This window comes from Selaginella moellendorffii, unplaced genomic scaffold (genome assembly GCF_000143415.4).
Source record: "Selaginella moellendorffii unplaced genomic scaffold, v1.0 SELMOscaffold_67, whole genome shotgun sequence".
In the NCBI taxonomy this organism is placed as follows: Eukaryota; Viridiplantae; Streptophyta; class Lycopodiopsida; order Selaginellales; family Selaginellaceae; genus Selaginella; species Selaginella moellendorffii.
In genome coordinates, this window is record NW_003314328.1 from 465,860 (window position 1) to 488,169 (window position 22,310).

Consider the following 22,310-nt stretch of genomic DNA (forward strand, 5'->3'; position numbering starts at 1 on the left):
TGTTCGTGCATTTCTTGGTCCCCGGCCATTGCGTAGCTTGACCGGAAATTTTCCAGCTTGAATCTCTTATGCTTGCTCCGCGATCCAAGCCTTGAACGATTCCTTCCACTCCAATGACAGTTGTCGCGGCAGCTGGAAACGAGAGACTTACACTCGAGTGTGACGCCTGGATCAAGTCTTGCCGCAGCTTGGCCAATCTCCAAGCGATCCACAAGCGGATCATCCTCCGCCACGGCGGCCTCTTCCTCGATCGCAACACCGGCCTCTCAAATCTCCTGCTCCAGCGCTATGCCCGCTGCGGCAGCCTTGATCACGCGGAGCAAATCTTCGCCGCCATCCGGGACAAAGACGTCATCTCCTGGAATGCCATGCTCTCCGCATATGCCCGGACGGGGCATCACACCGCCCAAGCCAAGCTCCTCTTCGACTCCATCCCCGACCGCGATCGCGTCTCCTGGAACGCGATGCTGGGCGCCTACGTCCACGCCGGAAACCTCCAGGAATGCAAAGACATCTTCGATAGATTTCCGGAACGAGACATAGTTTCATGGAACTCTCTCCTTGCGGCATATGCCCAAAAAGGGCAAATGGACAAAGCCCAAGTTGTGTTTGATCAGATGCCCGAGAGAGGCCTGATCACCTGGAACACAATGCTGGCAGCAAACTCCAGAAACAACCATGTCGCTCAAGCCAAGAAACTCTTCGACGAAATGCCGGAGAGAGACTATATCTCCTGGAACACGATGATGAACGCATATACCCAAGCCGGGCATAGTCGCGAGGCCAAAGAGCTCTTCGACCAAATGCCAGCGCGGGATATAGTTTCATGGAACGGGCTTCTCATCATGTACGGGACGAGTGGCAAGACCGACCCGGCCAGAAGCGTGTTCGACGCTATGCCGTACAGAGATCTCGTCTGCTGGAACGTCATGGTCTCTGTGTATGCCCAGTCCGGGCATCTGGATCCTGCCAGGGAGCTGTTTGATCGCGCGCCGGAGCGAGACATCGTGGTGTGGAATGCGATGCTATCGGCATACGCAAAAGCAGCAGCAGCGGCATACAATCGCAAGCGCCAGAGAGACGTCACACTCAGCAAAATGGTAGTCGACATCAAGCCTGTGGGAGCTGATGGCTCCGAAGTCCATCCCACCACCTTTGCCTCCAAAGAAAAAGATAGTGAAATCGAGGACGAGGACGAGGAGGAGCGGCGGCGATGCCACCGGGATTTGGAGGCGGCGCGGGAGCTCTTCGATGCAATGCCGGACCGAAATGTGATCTCCTGGACGACGATGCTGACGCTGTACGCCCAGAGCGGGCATGTCGGTGAGGCCAAGCGTATCTTCGATCACGCGTTGATGCCCGAGAGGGACGTAGTTTGCTGGAACGCTCTCTTGGCTGCCTACGCGCAGGCCGGGAACACCCCGGCTGCCACCCGGATCTTCGCGCTCATGCCTTCGCGCAACCTCGAGTCCACCAACGTCATGCTCGCGATGCTGTTCCACAGCTCAAACTCGCGATCCATCGCTCGCGGGCGGCGGATCTTCGCGCGCTCTATCCGCGATGGGATTGCTCCCGACGAGGTGAGCTTCGTCCATATGCTCTTTGCTTGCAGCCACTCGGGCGGATTGAGCGCGGGGCTGCGCTACTTCCGATCCATGGCGATGGATTTTGCGCTGCGCGGGACGAAGCAGCAGTATAGCATCATGATCGATATCATTGCCCGCGCTGGGCATCTGGAGGACGCGCGCGAGCTCATCACAAACATGCCGTTCTTGCCCGATTCTCGCGACTGGACGAGCTTGCTGGATGCTTGCCGGAGTAGCAGTGGCAAGAGCGCCATGAAAGAGCGCGTGATCGACGTTGCCAGGCACGCGATTCGATCGGATCCACGGGACTCGGCACTCTACGTTTTGAGCACAAACAATCTTTGATTTCCTCGAGAGCTCATCGATAATGAATGGAAATAATTCTTACAGTATCCCCGGACGATCAAAACACCCTCTCAAGAACATATTCCACCATCTTTTCCAGCGAGCTCCTGGCCGCTCCCACTGGCAGGCACTCGAGAGCCTGGATCGCGAGCTCGGCCTTTTGCTTGGCCAGCTCCATCGCCCTGTCGATCCCTCCGCCTCTCTTCACCAGCTGGACTGCGGACTCCAGCGATCCCTCGTCCGTGAACTCGGAGTCGATCAGCTTCCTCAGCTCCGGCTCCTTGTCCAGGGCAAACAGTGCCGGGGCTGTCAAGTTCCCCTTCGCTAGATCGCTTCCGGCGGGCTTCCCGAGCTGTGCCGTCGACTGCGTGAAGTCGAGGATGTCGTCCACGATCTGGAACGCCAAGCCCAGGTACTTCCCATAGTCGAACATCTTGTCACAGACGCTCGGGTCGGCACCGCTGAAGATGGCGGCCGAGCGAGTGCTGGCTGCGATGAGAGAGGCCGTTTTGTAGTAGCTCTTGTCCAAGTAGTTGTCTAGCGTGATCTCGGAGTCGAACAGACTCGACGCTTGTTGGATCTCTCCGCTAGCGAAGTCTTTGATCACCTAGATACAAAAGGAGTCCGAGTAAGAGGACGGACGGTTTCTTCGCGAAAGAGTGAGACAAACCTGACTAATCAACTTGATAACTTCGAGGTTGTCCAGGTTTGCCAGGTACCAAGACGACTGCGCAAACATAAAATCGCCAGCTAACACTGCAATTCTAGTTCCGTATAGTTGATGGACGGTTTCTTTCCCTGTGCATAGCCAGCGATCAGTATGTCAATGTCAAAGATTCGAATTCTCACCTCGTCGGACGTCACTCTCGTCCAGGACATCGTCGTGAATGAGGCTAGCTGTGTGTATCATTTCTGTAATTTCCGCTAGTCTTCGGTGCTGTAGATGGATCGTGCTGCCATTTACATATCAAAGACTTAGTACAGTGGAGAGATGAAGAAAAGAGGAAAAGTTACTTGAGACGAGCAAGCTGCATAGTTGCTCTCGACACCAAGAACACGATCGCTGGACGCATTCTCTTTCCACCGGCACCGAAGATCTGCTCCGCGGCTGACATCAAAAGAGGATTTTGCACACCAACGATCTGAAAAAAAAAAAAAACCATAAATTTCTGCAAGCTCAAAGGACGAACAAACTTACAGATTGTAAGTTTTGGTTGAGCGCATCAAGATCACTGCTCACAGGCTCGATAATCTCATTCAAGCTGAGCTTCTCGCGTCGCTCGCGTCGCTGGACGTAAGAAGCCACGCCATTGAGGAATTTGGAATTGGTAGCATCTCCAGCTATCTACCGGAAGCTCAAATTAACACTGGGAAGAGCAAAGAAAGAAAGAAAAAGAAAAGAGCGTAAAGAATTTTCACCTGGTATTGGAGAGGAGGTGTTAACGCTCAAGCTCGCGGGACTCCCGCTAGCAGCCGTGAAAGAAATCGTTGCTCCCTCGGCGACTACTCTTCTCCTGCTCCAGCATTTGGCACTTCTCCTACGGTCGATTGCCCTGCGCTGCTGATAACCTAGGCCGGCATCAGATCCTCTGGCACAGAATGCCGTGCTCGTCATTGCGCCACACCTGGAATGGATGGAATGACACAATCTGTAGACGATGGAATCACACCAAAGATTTCGATTCAGGAGGAGACGACCGCATTTACCTGCCGGATTGCGTTGCTCGGAGCTCGCGAATTCGCCGGATTTCCTCCCTAGAAAGCGCAATATGGCGCCATTGCTCCACCTCACAGAAAATATTTAAGGGCTTTATCCTCGCGAGGAACACATGGGCCATATGGCCGAAACCTTGCCGCCATTGCGCTTATGGACTGTACGTGTCCACGCTCGCAAGCTCTAGAATCGTGCCACGTGTGTGCCAGGATCATTCCCTCCCTTGTCCCTTCCTTACACGCCTCCACGAAGAAGAAAATGATCGTGAGAGAGTTTCTAGCGATGACTCAATGATCGCGACGGCGGCCAGCGCCAAGCAAGACGAGATCAAATTCTTCGCCCGGCTGCTCAAATCCTGCGGCGAATCCAGGAACCTCGCCGAGGGCAAATTCGCGCACTCGCAGATCTCGCGCAGCGATCACGCCAAGAATCTCTTCCTCCGCAATCTCCTCATCGAGATGTATGGGAAGTGTGGCAGCGTCGCGCTCGCGCGGGAGGTGTTTGATTCCCTCGAGTCCCCCAACAAATTCTCCTGGAACATCATGCTCGCGGCATATGCCCACAACGGGGAGTTGCGCGAGGCGAGGAAGATCTTCGAGCAAAACCCACTGCCGGATCCGGTGGCCTCCGCGGCGATGATCCGCGCGTACGCGCTGGCAGACGATCTCGAGCAAGCACGCGCGATCCTCCTCCAAATGCCGGATCTCAACGTAGTGTGCTGCACGATCCTCATCCACGCATATGCCCAGCGCGGGCATCACGCCTCCGCACAAGAACTCTTCGCCCAGATGCCCGATCGCGATGTCACGGTGTGTAACGCGATGATGAAATCACTCGCGGAGGACGATCGGTTGCTGCTAGCGCGCCGGCTGTTCAATCAAATGCCCGAAAGAGATGTGGCGTCCTGGAACACGATGATCCAAGTGAATGCCATTCACGGGCATCTTGGAGAGTCGCGGCGGCTCTTCCGTGCGATGCCGCAGAGGAACATCATCTCCTGGACGGCGATGCTAGCGGCGGAGGAGAGCGATCTCGCCGCCGCCAAGATCACATTCGCGGGGATGCCCGAGTGGAACGTCGTCTCCTGGACGGTGATGATCACGGCGCTGGCACAGGCCGGGCTAGCGCGCGAGGCGGCGGTGCTATTCGCCCAGCTCCCGGAGCAAAACATCGTCTCCATCACCGCCATGATCTCGGGGCTCGGCGCCGCGGGATCGATCGACGAGGCGCGCAGCCTCTTCGATCGAATGCCCGCCCGGAACCAAGTCTCCTGGAGCGCGATGATCCAAGCCTACGCGCAGAATGGCTACATCGACGAGGCGCGATCGATTCTAGACGCGATGCCGGCGATGGATTCCGTGGCCTGGAACACGATGATCGCGGCGTATGCCCAAGATGGGCAAATCGAGGAAGCGCTCGCGATGCTCAACCAGGTCCCCTGCGCGAGCCCACTGCCCTACACGGTGGTGATCTCCGCGATGGCGCAAGAAGGAGCCCTAATCCCCGCCACGAAGCTCTTCTCGCGGATCCCCAACCACGACACGGTCTCGTGGACGGCGATGGTGGCGGCGAATGCCCAGAACGGGCATGGCAGGGCGGCGCTAGGGTTCTTCCGGGCGATGGATCTCGAGGGCGTGGCGGCGGACGAGATCACGATCCTGAGCGTGCTGAGCGCTTGCGGGCACGAGGGATTGCTGGCCGAGGGCTGGAGCTACTTCGTCCTCCTGGGCGACGATCGGGGGATGGCCGCGAGCGTGGAGCACTTCTACTGCATGGTGGATGTGATCGGGCGCGCGGGGCGGCTCCAGGAGGCCGAGGATCTGATCGCGAGCATGCCATTCGTGCCCAATGTGGTGCCGTGGACGAGCTTGCTCGCGGCGTGCCGGACGCACGGCGATGCGCACAGGGGGGCGCGCGCCGCGGATCGTGTTCTTGAGTCGCGATTTGGGGCGATCGATGTGCCCTACGCGCTGATTTGCAACGCCTACCTCGGCGCTGGGAGGATCCAGGACGCCGAGATGGTGCGCCGGATGATGAGGGAGCAGCAATTGGGGCTGGGCGCGCGGAGGAGGAGAAGAGTCGCTCTCTCGCAAAGTACGGATTGCTTTGCCCTAGAGATTTAGCGCCAAGAGACATTTAAAAACCACTCAAGAAACAGAGTTACATTATTCTTACTAGCACACCATAGCCTTAGTCCTCGCCATAGTTCCTCCGGCCGCCATAGCCAGTGTAGCCTTCGCTCTTGTCTTCCCCGTACTTCTTCCGGCCGCCATAGCCACCATAGCCTTCGCCATCGCCTTCTTCGTAGTTCTTCCGGCCTCCATAGCCTTCTTCACTCTCTTCTTCCCCGTATTTCTTCCGACCACTGCCATATCCTCCACCTCCATAGCCTTCGCCTTCTTCGTCGCCACCATACTTCTTTCGTCCTCCATAGCCTTCGCTCTCTTCATCTCCACCATACTTCTTTCCTCCTCCATAGCCTTCGGTCTCTTCAACGTCATCACCATACTTCTTTCGCCCTCCATAGCCTTCGGTCACTTCAACGTCTCCTCCATAGTTCTTTCGCCCTCCATAGCCTTCAGTCACTTCAACGTCGCCACCATACTTCTTGCGCCCTCCATAGCCTTCGCTGTCTTCAACGTCGCCACCATACTTCTTCCGTCCTCCATAGCCTTCGCTCTCTTCCTCCTCTCCAACATATTTCTTTCGTCCTCCATAGCCTTCGGTCTCTTCCTCCTCGCCACCATACTTCTTTCGCCCTCCATAGCCTTCGGTCTCTTCAAAGTCGCCACCATACTTCTTTCGCCCTCCATAGCCTTCGGTCTCTTCTTCATCGCCACCATACTTCTTTCGCCCTCCATAGCCTTCGCTCACTTCACCGTCGCCACCATACTTCTTTCGCCCTCCATAGCCTTCGGTCTCTTCAACGTCGCCACCATACTTCTTGCGCCCTCCATAGCCTTCGCTGTCTTCAACGTCGCCACCATACTTCTTCCGTCCTCCATAGCCTTCGCTCTCTTCCTCCTCTCCAACATACTTCTTTCGTCCTCCATAACCTTCGCTCGCTTCATCGTCTCCACCATACTTCTTTCGTCCTCCATAGCCCTCGCTCTCCTCCTCATCGCCGCCATACTTCTTTCTTCCTCCGTAGCCCTCGGTCCCCTCCTCGCCACCACCACCTCCATAGCCACCGCCATAACCCTGGCTCTCCTGTTCTTCACCGTATTTCTTCCGACCACCACCATACCCGTAGCCTCCGCTCTCCTCGCCACCACCGTAGCCTTCACTCTCGCCCTGCCCACCACCATAGCCTACATTCCCAGATCCATACTCACTCCCTCCGCCATAGCCAGATCCATCATACCCAGATGAATGCCCGCCATAGCTACTCTTCCCCTGGCCATGGCCGTAGTAAGAAGGCTTGGCAGTGCCATAATCCGTGGCTCTCCCCACATCCACCTCGAAATCCTCATCGCCATACTCACCCGGATCGCCACTGCGAGGGTAGCTCCACTCTTCACTCGCTTCCTTGATGGCGCCATACACAGATCCAATGTCGTAGCCCCCGACGTAGGGCTCTGGATCGAATTCGTCGTGATCCTCAGCATCCTCGCCGCGATCGCCCCCTCGTCCCCATCCTCGAGCCATGATCTCTACACGTCAACAGTGTTCTTCCAATCCGTCAGGGGTTCGAATCGTTTTACAAGAGTGTGCCACGTCATTGCCACGCAAGCGATGCGTTGGCTTGCCACGTCGGTGTGTTTAATAGAAATTGCAGGGTTTGAATTAGGTTATCGAGCTGCGGCAATGGCGAGCGCGATGGCGAGGCGCGTCGCGAATGTCGTGGCCAGATCGCGGATTTCTTCCTTCTATCCACTGCACAAGGCCATCGCCGCGCCGAAAAGCGGTCCCTGGGAGCAGCAGTTGCGGCATCTCAACATCCACGAGTATCAGGTATTTCCTTAGCTCAGTAGCATCCGATCAATCGATCGAGTGAGTCTCATTGCCGTGCCGATCGTCCAGGGCGCCGATCTTATGAGCAAGTATGGCGTGAATGTTCCAAAAGGGGCGGTTGTTTCGTCCAGGAAAGAGATCTCAACCGTGTTGGAAAAGGAGTTCCCTGACAATGAAGAGGTATGGTTTCCAGAGAGGAAGACGAACGTTTTCATGTTTTCTTCTACTTCTTTTTTTCTTTTTCAGCTTGTTGTGAAGAGTCAAATTTTGGCTGGTGGTCGTGGTTTGGGAACTTTCAAGAATGGTTTGAAGGGAGGCGTTCACATCGTCAAACGAGACAAAGTCGAGGAGATTGCAGGTTTGCGATTTCCTTAAGAGACCTTATTTGCTTAAGCACATCTTTCCAGGAAAAATGCTCGGTCAGATACTTGTGACCAAGCAAACGGGACCGGAGGGAAAGCCAGTGAACAAGGTAATGGCTGGTTACAGAAACCCACTCATTGAACTCTTCCTCAGGTTTTCATATGCGAGAAGCTGCAGCTTGTCAATGAAATGTACTTCGCCATTGCTCTAGACAGAGCAAGCGCTGGGCCTGTAAGCTCACCCAATTTTTTTTTTCTCCTCTGATTTACATGCTGTTTTTATACCAGGTTATTATTGCCTGCAGCAAGGGTGGAACAAGCATAGAAGATTTGGCTGAGAAATACCCGGACATGATCATCAAGGTTTTTATTTTCCTCTCTTCAAATTTAGAAGAATGTACTAATTCTAATGCCAGGTCCCTATCAACATCCACAAAGGCATCACCGATGCCGATGCAGAGAAGGTTGTAAACGGACTGAACTTGAAGTGCGCAGATAAAAACGACTCGATGCAGCAAGTAAAGCACCTGTATGATCTTTTCTGCAAATCCGACTGCACGCTTGTGGAGGTGAGAAACTTTGCCCCTAGGCTATAGCCATCTAACCAAGTGCCAATTATGCAGATCAATCCACTGGCAGAGACTGCGGATGGAAAGCTCGTCGCTGCCGATGCGAAGCTCAACTTCGATGACAATGCGAGCTTCCGTCAACAGGAGATATTCGCACTTCGTGATCAATCTCAAGAAGATGCTCGAGAGGTTTGAGACCTTGTTCATAGTTTCACGTTTTAATGCCTGTTCGAAAAACAGGTCGCTGCTGCTGCCGCCGATTTGAACTACATTGGATTGGATGGCGAGATTGGCTGCATGGTGAATGGAGCAGGACTCGCGATGGCAACCATGGATATCATCAAACTGCACGGAGGCTCACCAGCCAACTTCCTTGACGTTGGCGGAAATGCTTCAGAAAACCAGGTACATTATACCACTTTTTCTCTCTGGTCTAGACTCTGTTTGCTACTTCTTTCCAGGTCATTGAAGCCTTCAAAATCCTCACGTCTGACAAGAAGGTGAAGGCCATTCTGGTGAACATCTTCGGTGGAATCATGAAGTGTAACGTGATCGCGAGTGGTATTGTCAACGCTGCCAAGACGGTGCGTCTTTCTCTTCCTCTTGTTCATGTGGATGCATGTGGATGAAGTAAAAAGAACTCTCTGCTCTGGTCCTTGTAGGTGTCACTCAAAGTCCCACTGATCGTTCGATTGGAAGGCACAAATGTTGATCTAGGAAAGAGAATACTAAAGGTAAGCTATATACAACTCCCTTGTTTATAGTTTGGAGGGAGGTTCATTCTTTGTTTGCAGGAGAGTAAGATGAACTTGATCGCTGCGGACGACTTGGACGATGCCGCAGAGAAGGCTGTGGCCGCGCTGGCTTAAAAGGAGGTCAATCCTTCCACCGCAAAGATTTTTGGACGACAATAATTCGGCAAGCAAACCATGTAAGGTTTTTATTTTTGTGGTAACTGATGGCTTGATCATAGGATCTTACCAAAGTTTCAAGGCAATAGACCTTGCTGGCAAGAAATTTATCCGTTACTACCAGCATGTAAAGTTTGATGCGTCATAGCGGATTTTTATGAGATGGAGCGAATTAAAGGAAAGGAATGTGAACGTTTCTCGTGATTCCTAAATTCGAGACTCCACGACGAGCAAGCAATTAATTTAGCGTAATGGCGCTGCTTAAATTCGGCTAATGCCCCAAAGAGCTCCGGTTCTTGAGCGCTCGAGAGGGAGAGTTTGGGAGTTCTCCCTGATTGTCAATCCAATCCAAATCCTTTTCTGTGAGTGCTAGTGATCGATCGCCATGGAGAGGAGCCGGCAGCAATCCATCCAGTTGGAATTGGTAGGGAAGATGGTTTCCAAGGAGCTGTCGCTCAAGTACTCGGATCTCGCCGCCGCTCCAAGCGACGATCTCGCCCTCCACGCGCCATTCTGCTTCCACTTCGCCGCCTTCCAGTGCTACAGCCCCCAGACCGCGCTGTGGCTGCGGGACTTCGATCGCCGCAAGAGTGTGGACGCCGCCCCAAAGAGCACTCCCTCCTCCTCCAGCAAGAGCTACATTTACTACTCCAGCAGCGGCGATCTCTCCTCTCCCTCATCCGCCCCTCCCTCCTCGTCTCCATCCTCCAGGCTCGCGAGGCTCATCTCCAAGAAGAAGAAAGCGCGCGGCGGCAAGACGAAGAAGACGAAGTGGCCATGGCGCCTGTACGACAGTACGGCAATCTCCTTCAAGGGCAAGGTATGTACGGTCTCGCTATGGAGTGGCTAATTCTTTTTTGCTTATCAGGTATCTTGCAGGGCGTTTAGTTGCATGTCGCAAGAATTTCCAGTGCCGCCAATCCATTTGCCCAGGCATATCCCAGAGATGCTCTAAGTGAACAAATTGCAAAGGCAAAATAATTCTATGTTTTAAGATTTATAATGCATTTTAGCAACACTTCAACAAATTTCTCATAGTGTTTTGTTAGTTTCTTCCTTTTGCAAGTCTATCTATCTACTGCCCACTCGGTTGCAGATCCATGTAACATCATCAAGTTCTAAGCGAAGACAAGTCAGACTGCATGGTCTCTATCTAAAAAATGTTCTTTGACACTTTGCAAATAGATGATCAGATGGATAGATAAAATGGTTACAAATAAGAATGGCTAATATGTCACTCATAAAGTTTTACTCGTTGTTGCTCTCTAAATGACTCCCCATTAGTCAGCAACAACTATGATTTAGAGATTTTCAAGGTCAACCTTTAGATGGGTCTTGAATTTCCCCGTGGAGGCCTCTTCAGATCTTAACAGCAAATTTGACTAAAGGCACTTAAGACTTATGGCGCTAAGCCATGGGAAAATGTTGCTCTTAATCAATTTCTTGTTAATACGATGCGCTAAACTTACATAGATAATTGTCCAAAATATTATCAGTTTTCATTTGGTTACGACGATGCATATGGCTGATTGAGCAGGGATTCGTGAACAACAGTGACTAACACGCCCGTCCTGGCATGCTCTTCGCCTTCACACAGGTAGGCAGCCGCTTGCTGTCCTTGCTCAGTTACGAGCTTTGTATTACCCACCATTTGATTGTTGTGAGCTACAAACGAATGATATACGAGCACAGTTTGTCCTTCGACAAAGCAGCTTGGCAAGATCTATGGTCAAAAGCAGAAACTTGGAGCTCAAGTTTCTGCTGGTGTACATAAGGAATTAGGTGATGGATCAAAGTTTGGAAGTATCTGTTCATAAAAGTTTAGTCTTCACAAAGGATGGTATCTCTTCGCTCACCGTTCTCAACGCCTCGAATCAGAACGAGGCTTGAAGATACCTCCGGGAACTGTCGTTTTGATGCTCTTCTTCTCCTGATTACAAGTCAAGTACATATATGAATCACTTTTAAAACCGGGTTGTCTCTTCAGATGATATTAATATCTGCCTGGTTCAATTCTAAACTTTTGCTCCATGATTTGTTTTACCAATTTTTGCTCAAAGTGCTGCTCGTTTGATGCCCTCAAGAAACAATCCAGCGCTCGTCAATGGGTCAACTCAGGTTGACGTGTGAACTTTATCACAAAAGTGCTACATCTGAAGGATTTACAAAACCTTGGATTCAAAGGTCGGATCATTGAATGCTTTGGCTGCTTGTAGTTTGATTTAATGCAAGACAAGTCTGATCCGATGTAGCCACATTATGAATTTGTGTGCTCAAGAATTGCTCGCAGTTCTCAATGCCTCAAATTGGATCTGGGCTTAGCTATTTTGATGCTTTTCGTCGTAGTGATGAAGTTTTACAGCTACTCCTACGTGTAGTTCCATCTAGTCTAGCACCCACTCCATTTAGTCTCACCTAGTTACACATGAATCAATCTTGGTGTTGAATCTTGTATGGTATCATGATTTTTTTCCTGCTCTTTCATGAGATCTTCACTGAATCGATTCATGTGTTTGATTTGATGCCGAACAGGTTGTAGCAAGCAAGCAAGCAAGACTCGCGGACAGAAGATTCAACACTATAATGTAACTCAAGTTAAATAAAATGTAGTCAGGTCCATAGTTAGACATGCCGCAACGCGCTTCCTGTGGTGGCCCCATTGATGAGGACCCATTCCGCCCTTGCTCGCACGCTGGCGCATGCACTCCTTGATCCCGAGCTGGTTTTGGAAAGCTCGCGTTAGTTTTAGCGAGAGGCTTACCTTCTTGGCCACTGCTGTGGCAGTCGTCCAGTTATCTCCAGTCATCATGAGCGTCCTTATTCCCATTTGTTTGACGCCTTCCACGACGATGGCGGCTTCTCGTTTGAGGGGGTCTGACACTGCGAGTGACGGAGGTCGTGGCCAACGGTGACTACTACGCCCGTCCTGGCACGCTCTTCGACTTCATACAGGTAGTTGGCCGCTTGCTGTGATAAGGGAATTCCTTGCTCGGTTACGAGCTTCGTGTTTCCCACCTGTTTGATTGTTGTGAGCTACAAACGAATGATTTGGAAGTGGAAGATATATACCAGCACAGACAATGCAGCTTCCCCCCGTAGAGCTTTCAAATCGGAGAATTTCTTTACCCAGCTGAAATCCCGGGTTCTCGACAGAGGCGAAGGAACCTCCAAGGACCAAATAGTGGTACGCATAGTCGAGAACTGCTCTCGCAAGCGGATGCTCGCTACCAGCCTGTGCAAAACCAGTGACAACTTTCATGAACTTCGAAAGAAAAGAAACAAAGAAAGAGGAGTAGCACCTCAGCAGCAGCAGCAGCAAATGCGAGCATCTCCCGACAGGGTCATTCCGTTCCGTTGAAGGCCTAGTTATCACTGACTGTCTACCATTTCTCAAGGTTCGACACACTGGTGTCGTTCTAATGCGTTGCCACCTTTGATTAAAATTCCGTTGAAACCTCCAACACCGCTACCATGATAGCAGTTACGGAGTAGACTATGCAGACGTAGTTCCAACAGTGACCCATATTGGCCGAGTCACAACGAAGCTAATGATACGCCCCGAGATAGAACTTTCTGCCAATGATAAAGTGCACCGGAGTTACAAGGAGCCAGTTCATCCAGTCACCCATGAGAGAGAAAAGGCCCACAGTGGATGAGCAAAAGCCGATAAGCATCAGATTGCTGGCTTCGAGGTCCATTCTCGGGTACAGGTCGATCAACGGCGAGCCATGGCTTTGTTGGGCATATGGTGTTTCAGCTGCCTTGGTTCTTCAACGTAATTCTGTCGAACAAGCTTCAGCTGCCTTGGTTCTTGCACGTAATTCTGTCGAACAAGCTTCCGCGTACAGGTTGATCAGAGCGCTCTGAAGTACAACACTCGCAGAGACAGCCTGTGCATGAACAGCTCTACCTTTTGCTCCACGTCTCGCAGTGCAACGGGCAGATTCTTTGCTGCCCGCAACAGAGATGCGAATGTAGCCGCCGCAGCTCGTTTCAGCCTATATCCTGGTTTCCGTTGATAAATTGCTCAAACATAAAAAACAGTTTTGGTTTTCATCGCATCTTGTTATAAAATCTCAAATAATCACTGCATCTTGAGATCATCGGCGATTCCGGAACAGAATCTATCTCAATATTGAGAAGAAATTTCCATTATCAATTTCAATGGGTGCTCTAGTTTATAATGAAGTAGATGGCGATTTGGAAATGGTTCCATAAAACTCCACCAAATGAGCCTATAACAGTCGTCAGATCTGCCGATGGTCAATATCAGAAACTTGGATCTCAAGAAACGGTTTCTTGAGCTCCAAGTTTCTGCTGTTTTGTACATAAGACGATGGATAAAATGGAGGCTTCTGTAATCTGTTTCATCTGTATGTTCATACAATATTCTGTGCCTTCTTCAGTCTTCACAAAGCATGAAAGAGGGCAAATGATGAAGCATCTCTTCGCTCGCCGTTCTCAATGCCTCGAATTGGAACGAGGCTTGAAGATACCACGGGGGACAAATTGTCATTCTGATGCTCTCCTCTCTTGATTACAAGTCTAGAACATATGAGTCAATTTCAGACGTGTGGTGGAATCTCTTTGCATGATACTATCTACGTGGTTGAATTCCTTTATTTGTTTTCCGAATCTTTGCTCAAACTGCTGCCCTCAAGCAGCAGGCAGATGATTCAGAGATGTGTTTGATTTAATGCAGGACAGGCCCAATCCCATGTAGCCACAATTTGGGGCAGAAGATTCAACACTGTGCCTTGAGGGAAAATGGTTTCTTGAGTTCCAAGTTTTTGCTGTTGTATACAAAACCTAGGATTTAATGAATGTATGAGCTCATGGATCATCGAATGCGCTTGTATTCGGTGCTGATTTGATTAGAGATTCATCTGTATATGTGCTCAATAGAAGGAACGAGGCAAATGATGAATCATCTCTTCCCCGGATCGGAACGAGGCTTGAAGATGGACAAACTGTCATTGCCATTGTCATTGTGTGTTGGATGGTGATCGATCTTTGTCCCTGTTGCAACCTTTTACTCCATGATTTCTTTTTCATGCTCATTGGATGAGATCTTTACTAAATGATTCTACAATGCATCAACTTGATGCCTTCCCACGAACATAAAGACAAATTCGCGGAGAAGAGTAAATCTTCTTTACCTTTCTCCTATCGAAATCGACTCTGATCTAAGAAAATAGTCAAGCATGAGGAGGCAAGTGAGCACCGGTAAGCGACCACTTGGAGATGGCAAGAACGCGATCAATGTCGAAACTCACAAAACATCTCATGTACAAAATATATAGTTACAGATTATTGCCTGCTTCTGTGTTGTGGTTGGAAGTCGAGAATCTCCGTCAACCTGGGCCTCCTGTAGAGCCTCAGTAGCAACGAGCAGCCGATAACGCTAACCGAGGACATGGCCATGGCGGCACCGGCCATCCAGGGCGGCAGGCTTATCGAGAAGAAAGGATAGAGCACACCAGCAGCCACGGGGATGGCCACCACGTTGTATCCCATCGCAAACACGTAGTTTAGCCGGATTCTGGCGAAGGTCTTGCGCGACAGGTCGATCGCCGTGATCACGTCCTCGAGGTTGCTCCTCATGAGCACGTAATCGGCGGCTTCGATGGCGATGTCGGTCCCGGCACCAATCGCCATTCCCACGTCCGCTGCTGCCAGCGCGGGAGAATCGTTGATGCCGTCGCCCACCATGGCTACCACGGTACCGTCGGACTGGAGCGACTTTACCACCTCGGCCTTGCCGCCGGGGAGAACTTCTCCCATGCACTCCTTGATCCCGACCTGGTTTTGGAAAGCTCCGAGTTAGCTATAGCGAGAGAGGACGGGGCCGAGAGGCTTACCTCCTTGGCCACTGCTCGGGCAGTCGTCCAGTTATCTCCAGTCACCATGAGCGTTCTTATTCCCATTTGGTTGAGGCCTTCCACGACGATAGCGGCTTCTCGTTTGAGCGGGTCTGACACTGCGAGGATTCCACGGAGGTCGTGGCCAACGGTGACTAGCACGCCCGTCCTGGCACGCTCTTCGACTTCACGCAGGTAGTTGGCCGCTTGCTGTGGTATGAGAATTCCTTGCTCGGTTATGAGCTTCGTGTTTCCCACCTGCTTGATCGTGTGAGCTACATAAACGATCTGAAAATGGAAGATGACATACCAGCACAATTTGTCCTTCGACAATGCAGCTTACGCCTTGGCCTGGTAGAGCTTTGAAATCGGAGCATTTCTTTACCCAGCTGAAGTCCCGGGTTCTCGACGGAGATTTTGGCGTCGAGGGAACCCCTCCAAATACCAAATGGTGGTACGCATAGTCGAGAACTGCTCTCGCAAGCGGATGCTCGCTACCAGCCTGAGCAAAACCAATGAAGACTTTCATGACCTTAGAAACAAATAATAAGGAGAACAAACCTCAGCAGCAGCAGCAAATGCCAGCATCTCTGACAAGGTCATTCCGTTGAAGGCCTTTGCAGTTGTCACAGACGGTCTACCATTAGTCAAGGTGCCCGTCTTATCAAAAACGACACATTGGATCTGGTGTGCTCGTTCTAGTGCGTCGCCGCCTTTGATCAAAATTCCGTTGGAAGCTCCAACACCAGTTGCTACCATGACAGCAGTTGGTGTGGCGAGTCCCAAAGCGCAGGGACACGCGATCACCAGCACAGCAATCCCGAACATAAGTGCGAAAACAAAATGATTTGTACCATCCGGCATCCAAGAATCTGGATATAATTCAAGCACTCCCGCCAGGTACCTAGCAAAACACAGAAATTTTGCATGAGCTTGTAGAGGCGCTCGTTACCGAGGGAAAACAAAAAGACTTACCAGCAAATCCAAGTAGATAATGCTAGCACAACCACAACAGGAACAAATATGCTTGACACCTTTACAGATGAAAAACCCGTCAGCACTCACTATAAAGAGAGGGAAACACGACTTACGTAGTCTGCGAATTTTTGAATCGGAGCTTTGCACATTTGTGCATTCTCCACAAGGTTGACAATTTTGGCCAGCGCAGCGTCTCTTCCGACCTTCACTGCTTCGATGTAAAGAAGCCCGTTCACGTTGATGGTACCTCCAATGACATTGTCGCCAACGGATTTGTCAACCAGTGCAGCCTCTCCTGTGATCATGCCTTCGTTGACATGACTTGAGCCCTCCACAACGAAGCCGTCAGCTGGAATCTTAGAACCGGGCACAACCTTGAGCCTGTCTCCTTTCTGTATCAGCTGGGCATCAATCTCCGTTTCCTTCTCTACAGTGATATGCTCAAGGTTTAGAATGCACGGCTATTGAACGAACCTGAGTTACCTGAGTCAGCAGTGACCAACATAGCAGTAGTCGGTGCGAGCTCAAGCAGCTTTCCAATCGCCTCGGATGTCTTCCCTTTGGCGAGAACTTCCAAATACTTTCCAAGCAATACGAAGGTAAAGAGCATAGTCGTCGTCTCGAAGTACGTCCTTCCATGAAAGCCCGTAAAAGCACCGTAAAAGATAGCACCTACGGAATAGACGTAAGCAGACGTCGTTCCAAGCGTAACTAGAACGTCCATATTGGCCGAGCCACTACGAAGCGAATGATACGCCCCGAGATAGAACTTCTTGCCAATGATAAACTGCACCGGAGTTACAAGGAGCCACTTCATCCAGTCACCCATGAGAAAAGGTCCACAGTGAATGAGCAAAAGCCGATAAGCAAACGGAACGTGTGGACAAACCACCGTGATGAAGAAAACTGGAATCTGAAAGGAAAAAAAAGAAACATGAGTTTGACGAGTGAAAACAACAAGTACAACTCACACTGAAGGCCAAGCTCGCGATAAAAAGCCGTAAAGCCGAAGATACTTCTTTGCTTTTATCCGGAGAATAAGACGTATAAGGATTCGGGAGCACGACTTTATACCTCCCAGCCCCGGCATTCTCGATACCGTGAACGATGTCTCTGAGCTTCAGCACTTCCGGGTCATACATAACTACAGCCCTTTCCAGCAACACGTCCAGCGTGAAATCCCTGACGCCTTTGAGCTTGGAAAGAAGCTCCCCAACCTGCGTTCCATCGTCCTCAAATATCCCACCTATGGTGAGAATCACCTTGTCCCGTTCCTCACTCTCAATGAGCTCTGCCTCGAACCCTGCATCTTCGATCGTCTCAATGATTTGCCTTCTCTGCACAGCCTTGGGATCAAACTCCACCTCTCCCATCTCGGTCGCCAGCGCCACAGTAACGCGCTTTACACCTGGAAGCTTCGCCAAAACGCCTTCCACGGAGTTGACGCATGCTGTGCATGTCATGCCACCAACCTTGAACATTTCAGTGGTTGTCAGTTTGCTTGGCGGAGCAGCGTTGCCATTACCAACCAGGTCGATCATGAAAGTTCTTGACAGAATTTCGGCATCAAAGCCAGCGTCCTCGATGGCCTCTTTGATTGCATCCTCCTGCAAAGCACAAACAGGCGTGAGGAGAACTTTCGCCGGAACCAAAGCACTACTAAACTCTTCCACAATCGTTTCTCTAGATTTCTGCTCTTGCTCTTTTCTCACAAATCAAGCAAAGGTCTATCCTGTAAAAAACAAAACAAAGTACCTGCAAGAAGATCTATCCTATGCAAGTCAAGTACCAAAATTACTACGAGTGAGGACTCACATACCTTGCACGTCCTGGGATCGAATTTCACATCCGCCTTGTTCTGCAAGAGCGCCACCGTCGCGGAAGAAACGCCGTCGATCCTCAGCACCGCCTTCTCCACAGACGTCGAGCAAGCCGTGCAAGTCATCCCTCCAATCGCGACCTCCAATCGACACAGCGCCGGCGCGCCGCTCTTCCCATTCTCATTCCCGTCCTCCAAGAAAGAAGAACTCGTCAGCAGCGGCTCTTTCTCCAGCGCCGCCTCATCCAACACAAGCCGAGCCTGCGCCTCAAGATCCTCCAGCTCCAGCTCCTTCCTGGTCGCCCCTCCTCTATGCGGCGCCATACCCCAATTTGCGAAATCCTGCCCCTACAGATCCCGGATAGGAAAGATCGATCTAGAAATCCTCGAAATCCGAAACCCCGGCGGCCGCGAGCGAAGGATTCACTGCAGAGAGAGCGAGGATGCCCTGAGGAGCGAAATTTGCTGCAGGGCGGCCATTGCTAGAGCGTGGCGAGGGCGCCGAGGAAGAAAGACTGGAACAACTAGCGTGACCTAAAATCCGACGTGGGGATCTTCTTCCCTGTGCGTGACCCCGCGTCACGATTCCATGTAGTACAAGCGCTTGCAGTACAACAAGAAAATACTTGTTTAAAAAGACCACGCATTTTTCTCTCTCTCTAGTCAACGTTGTGTTAGAAAAAAGTGCGTAAAAATGGCATTCTGGAAAGGTGGGCAGGTAAAAATGGTAAAGTGAGAGAGCACAACACTTTTTACTCGGCCGTGACGGTGGTGGTGGTGGAAGACGACGCGGCAGTGGTGGTGGCGGCGATGGCGGCCGCGGCGGCGGCGCTGACCGGGTCATCGGTGGTCCAATGCTTGTCAAAGTCCATGTCGTCCAGTGTGTTGAACTGGAATGGCCCGTCAAACATCAAATTGCTCATGGGCGCGGAGGCCCCTGGAACTCCCCCGCCACCCCGAGAGCTTAGATCTCCTCCATAGCCACCGTTGTTAGCGGCGGCGGCGTTAGCGGCGCTGGCACTCATCATCGAAACACCACCATAGCCATTGTCAAAGCTGGGGTTTCCGGCGTTGCCACCATGGGGTCCTCCCGGGAATCCACAGCCCATGTTAAAGTCCGTGTAGTGAGAAGCGAGCTGGTCAATTTGGTGAAGCTGCTGATGGTGGTGGTGGTGGTGAGGAGGAGGAGCGCTGCCACCGCCACCTTCGTACTTGGATGGCTCGACGAACTTGGTGGCGGCGGTGGTGGCGATGGAAGACTTGCTCGAGTTGGATATGGAGTCCTCGTCGCCGGGGCCTATCAAATCCTTCTGCCCAGCTGCAAGAAGCGGAGGATTCACAGTGCTGGTGTAGATCTGGCTGTTGTTGTTGTTGGTAGTCATATTGCAGTTACCATTGTTGTAAACGGGCAATCCTCCTTCCATACCGCCATTACCACCGCCCACCATTCCTTGTCCATACAAGATGCCCCCACCGGGCAAATTGAGGTCCAGGAGCCCTCCGCCACCCTGGGCCTGAGCCACGACGCCGCTGTTCATCTCGGGGTGGAGCATCCGCTGGATCGCCATGAGCTGGTAAGTCTGGTACGAGTGCATGGCGTACTTGGTGATGATGTCCTTGAAATCGATCGCATTGCCACCCAAGTTGCCGCTGTTGCCCGTGAATCCGGCCTCGTGAACTTTACCATCGCAGATGACGATCACACCCACCTCGGCATTGCACAGCGTCGCGAGCTGCTCGGCCTTGCCGCGGAGTCCCTTCAGCCGCTTCTTGAACGTTTCCCTCCTCGACTTGTCATTCCGGATGAATTCAATGGGAAGTTTTCGCCTTCCCATTGACGCTTCACGCCATGAGACGCGCGAGATTGTGAGAAATGCGAAAGAGGGCTTTTCAAACTGGACGGCATTGTCTAGTTGTAGCGGCACGTAAACCGCAAATAGCTCCCCATGGCATCCATCAAAAATGGCCACAATGCGCTAATTATACGCCCCAAATAAGTGTGTCACTTATCCTTTAAGATAAACTTCAAGTCTAAGCCCTAAATTGAATTTAGGGTTCTAGCGATGGGAGGCACAGACAATGCGGGGTGACGCGACCGGGCCCCTACCCGCGAGCTCCGCCATCTCGATCGGCTTCCCAGGCGGCGATCGCCAGCTCCAGCGATGCAAGAGGTAGGCGAGGGTGAGCGTGACATGGGCCATGGCCAGCGGGATCCCGACGCAGCGGCGCCGCCCGGACGAGAAGGGCAGGAGGTCGAAGTCGTTTCCCAGCACGCTGTGGTCGCTGCCCAGGAATCGCTCGGGGAGAAAGAGCTCGGGGTCGCTCCAGATGCTTGGGTCGTGATGGATTGCCCAGATGTTCACGAGGACCGTGGTGTGGGCGGGGATCGTGTAGCCGGCGAGAGTTACCTCGCGATCGTTGTAGTGGGGCAGGCCCAGCGGCGCGATTGGACGCTTCCGGAAGACTTCCTTGACGATGGCTTGGATGTAAGGCAGGTTTTTTAGATGCGACTCCTCCAAGGGACGATCTCTCCCCACGACTCTGTCCAGCTCCTCGTGAGCTCTCTCCTGGACTCTGGGGTTTACTATCAGCTCCGAGATGGCCCATTCGATCGTCCCCTTGGACGGTCCAGTGCCGGCCATCAGCAGATCCTGCGTCCCACGCTTACGTGAGAAACAACGAAGAACGCAAGACTTTTCTTTCTTCTTTTGCTTACCTGGAGCAGTGCGATGATCTGGTCGTTGCTAAGCTTGTTTTCTCCTCCCAGAGTCAGCATCACGTCGACGAAGTCCCGGGGATTTTCTGGATCGAAGTCTTTCGCGTGCTCCGCGATGACTACTTCCAGAAAGCGAGATCTTGCTGGTAGGACTTCATTCTTGAGTCGGTTTTGCGTCCCTCTGAGCGTGTCCAGCCATCGCATCGCAGGGATGTAATCACCGGCAAACAGCCTCCTGGATTCTTTCGCTTGGATCGCCCACGACGCCTTGTAGGCTTCGGCCTCGGGAGTGAGCGGCGTGTCAGTGCCGTAGAACTTCCTCCCGAACAACACGCACGTCATGAGGTTGGTGAAGTACTCCTGCAGCATGGAGCTGAGATTAAACTCGTGCCCGTCTTTTGCAGACGCCTCGACGGTCGCTCCAAACGCTCCCAGCTCCCTCTTGCGAGTGCTGGCAAAGTGGCTCACCTTGGAGGCCGTGAAGAGCTCTGTGCCGCACACTCGCCGCAGCATCTTCCATCGCTCGCCGTGCGGTGCGAAGATAAGGTCCTGGAAGTTGTGGCTAATGAGTCGACCGATGGTGAAGAACAGGGGCCTGCTCGCAAACTCGACGTCGTGCTCCTTGAGGACTTGCCTCGCCATCTCCGGGCTGCTGATGATGATGTGAGGCCGGACTCCCAGCCGGAGTAACATAACAGGGCCATACTTTCGAGCCATCTCGGCCAGGGAGCGATGCCGATGGGGGCCGAGCGAGAAGAGAGAGCCAACGAGGGGCCATGAGAAAGGACCTGGTGGGAAGTTCTTCTTGCTCCTCGCGCTGGTGGAGTGGAAGATCTGGAAGAGGAGCAGCAGGGCGGCCAGTGACGAGCAAATCCAAGTCGCCAAGAGCAGCAGCACATCCATGATGTTGCCCGGGTAGAAAAAAGAGATTGGTGGAGCTTTAAGTACGTCGAAGTGATGGATCGAAGGCCCCGGAGGGTGTGTTCGTCGAAGCATCCATGATGTTGCCCGGGTAGAAAAAAGAGATTGGTGGACCTTTAAGTGGCCTATTGCACAAAGTTCGGTTTTCGTGGACAAGACGCTTTTTTGTTTTTCTATGGCGGCTATGATAATTTATTGTAATATAAAAGATATTCTGAGAATAATGTATTTTAGCTAAGATCGCTTTTAAACTAATGACAAGTCTTTGGGATTTTGGTGATCTCATGGCAATTGTGCAGGTGCTCCTCTGAGCGGTTTCACCTTGGGCTGCTATCTGGCTCTACTGGATGACGGCAAGCACTGAAGCAAGGAGTCGGCCAAGCATCCGGAACAGTTGATCTTCCGATTGAGCTCTTCAGTCAGGTTGAGAATTTGGGAGGCTCTGGCTGCCAGTAGATCCAAGACCTGTGGTCGGGCTGGGTTTTACAGCCGTTTAACTGGAGAAACTACCTGATCGTGCTCATGAGTTACGTTGGCGAATCACTCTACGGCCGCCGTGATGGGAGCCAGGCTG

At 51.9% G+C, this 22,310-nt stretch overlaps 8 protein-coding genes across 9 annotated transcripts; 4 read left to right on the plus strand and 4 right to left on the minus strand.

Annotated features, from left to right (window-relative positions):
- The first annotated feature begins 113 nt into the window (after positions 1-113).
- Positions 114-1,931, plus strand: LOC112340583 (pentatricopeptide repeat-containing protein At4g02750-like). The gene has a single exon (XM_024659273.1). The coding sequence runs from the start codon at positions 114-116 to the stop codon at positions 1,929-1,931; it is 1,818 nt and encodes a 605-aa protein (XP_024515041.1).
- LOC9652997 (probable solanesyl-diphosphate synthase 3, chloroplastic) lies at positions 1,932-3,802 on the minus strand. 2 transcript variants are annotated; one of them, XM_002985381.2, is made up of 7 exons: positions 3,639-3,802; positions 3,351-3,556; positions 3,130-3,272; positions 2,946-3,073; positions 2,781-2,884; positions 2,602-2,729; positions 1,932-2,538 (listed from the first exon to the last, which is right to left on the minus strand). In XM_002985381.2, the coding sequence occupies exons 1-7, from the start codon at positions 3,767-3,769 to the stop codon at positions 1,990-1,992; spliced, it is 1,389 nt and encodes a 462-aa protein (XP_002985427.2). In that variant the 5' UTR covers positions 3,770-3,802; the 3' UTR covers positions 1,932-1,989. The 2 variants fall into 2 exon arrangements, with proteins under 2 accessions (XP_002985427.2, XP_024515023.1); XM_024659255.1 differs by having other exon boundaries at positions 3,351-3,580.
- A 631-nt stretch (positions 3,803-4,433) lies between these two features.
- Positions 4,434-5,768, plus strand: LOC9652998 (pentatricopeptide repeat-containing protein At4g02750). Its single transcript, XM_002985315.2, has one exon. It carries the CDS (start codon positions 4,434-4,436, stop codon positions 5,766-5,768), a length of 1,335 nt encoding a protein of 444 aa, XP_002985361.2.
- A 67-nt stretch (positions 5,769-5,835) lies between these two features.
- On the minus strand, positions 5,836-7,049 carry LOC9649870 (TATA-binding protein-associated factor 2N). Its single transcript, XM_024659274.1, has 2 exons — positions 6,981-7,049; positions 5,836-6,939 (listed from the first exon to the last, which is right to left on the minus strand). The coding sequence occupies exons 1-2, from the start codon at positions 7,047-7,049 to the stop codon at positions 5,836-5,838; spliced, it is 1,173 nt and encodes a 390-aa protein (XP_024515042.1).
- Positions 7,046-9,573, plus strand: LOC9652999 (succinate--CoA ligase [ADP-forming] subunit beta, mitochondrial). The gene is made up of 12 exons (XM_002985316.2): positions 7,046-7,599; positions 7,669-7,779; positions 7,846-7,957; positions 8,007-8,071; positions 8,116-8,193; positions 8,250-8,324; positions 8,378-8,530; positions 8,585-8,719; positions 8,771-8,935; positions 8,992-9,114; positions 9,193-9,264; positions 9,325-9,573. The coding sequence occupies exons 1-12, from the start codon at positions 7,048-7,050 to the stop codon at positions 9,397-9,399; spliced, it is 1,716 nt and encodes a 571-aa protein (XP_002985362.2). The 5' UTR covers positions 7,046-7,047; the 3' UTR covers positions 9,400-9,573.
- A 253-nt stretch (positions 9,574-9,826) lies between these two features.
- LOC9649871 lies at positions 9,827-10,478 on the plus strand. Its single transcript, XM_002985317.2, has 2 exons — positions 9,827-10,261; positions 10,310-10,478. The coding sequence occupies exons 1-2, from the start codon at positions 9,827-9,829 to the stop codon at positions 10,394-10,396; spliced, it is 522 nt and encodes a 173-aa protein (XP_002985363.1). The 3' UTR covers positions 10,397-10,478.
- Positions 10,479-14,703: 4,225 nt separating this feature from the next.
- Positions 14,704-18,643, minus strand: LOC9653000 (copper-transporting ATPase RAN1). Its single transcript, XM_024659303.1, has 9 exons — positions 18,100-18,643; positions 17,252-17,887; positions 16,764-17,193; positions 16,394-16,707; positions 16,278-16,336; positions 15,864-16,206; positions 15,613-15,804; positions 15,303-15,560; positions 14,704-15,243 (listed from the first exon to the last, which is right to left on the minus strand). The coding sequence occupies exons 1-9, from the start codon at positions 18,421-18,423 to the stop codon at positions 14,752-14,754; spliced, it is 3,048 nt and encodes a 1,015-aa protein (XP_024515071.1). The 5' UTR covers positions 18,424-18,643; the 3' UTR covers positions 14,704-14,751.
- A 1,439-nt stretch (positions 18,644-20,082) lies between these two features.
- On the minus strand, positions 20,083-21,965 carry LOC112340594 (cytochrome P450 71A1-like). Its single transcript, XM_024659304.1, has 2 exons — positions 20,816-21,965; positions 20,083-20,750 (listed from the first exon to the last, which is right to left on the minus strand). Exons 1-2 carry the CDS (start codon positions 21,809-21,811, stop codon positions 20,157-20,159), a joined length of 1,590 nt encoding a protein of 529 aa, XP_024515072.1. The 5' UTR covers positions 21,812-21,965; the 3' UTR covers positions 20,083-20,156.
- Between the last annotated feature and the right edge of the window lie 345 nt (positions 21,966-22,310).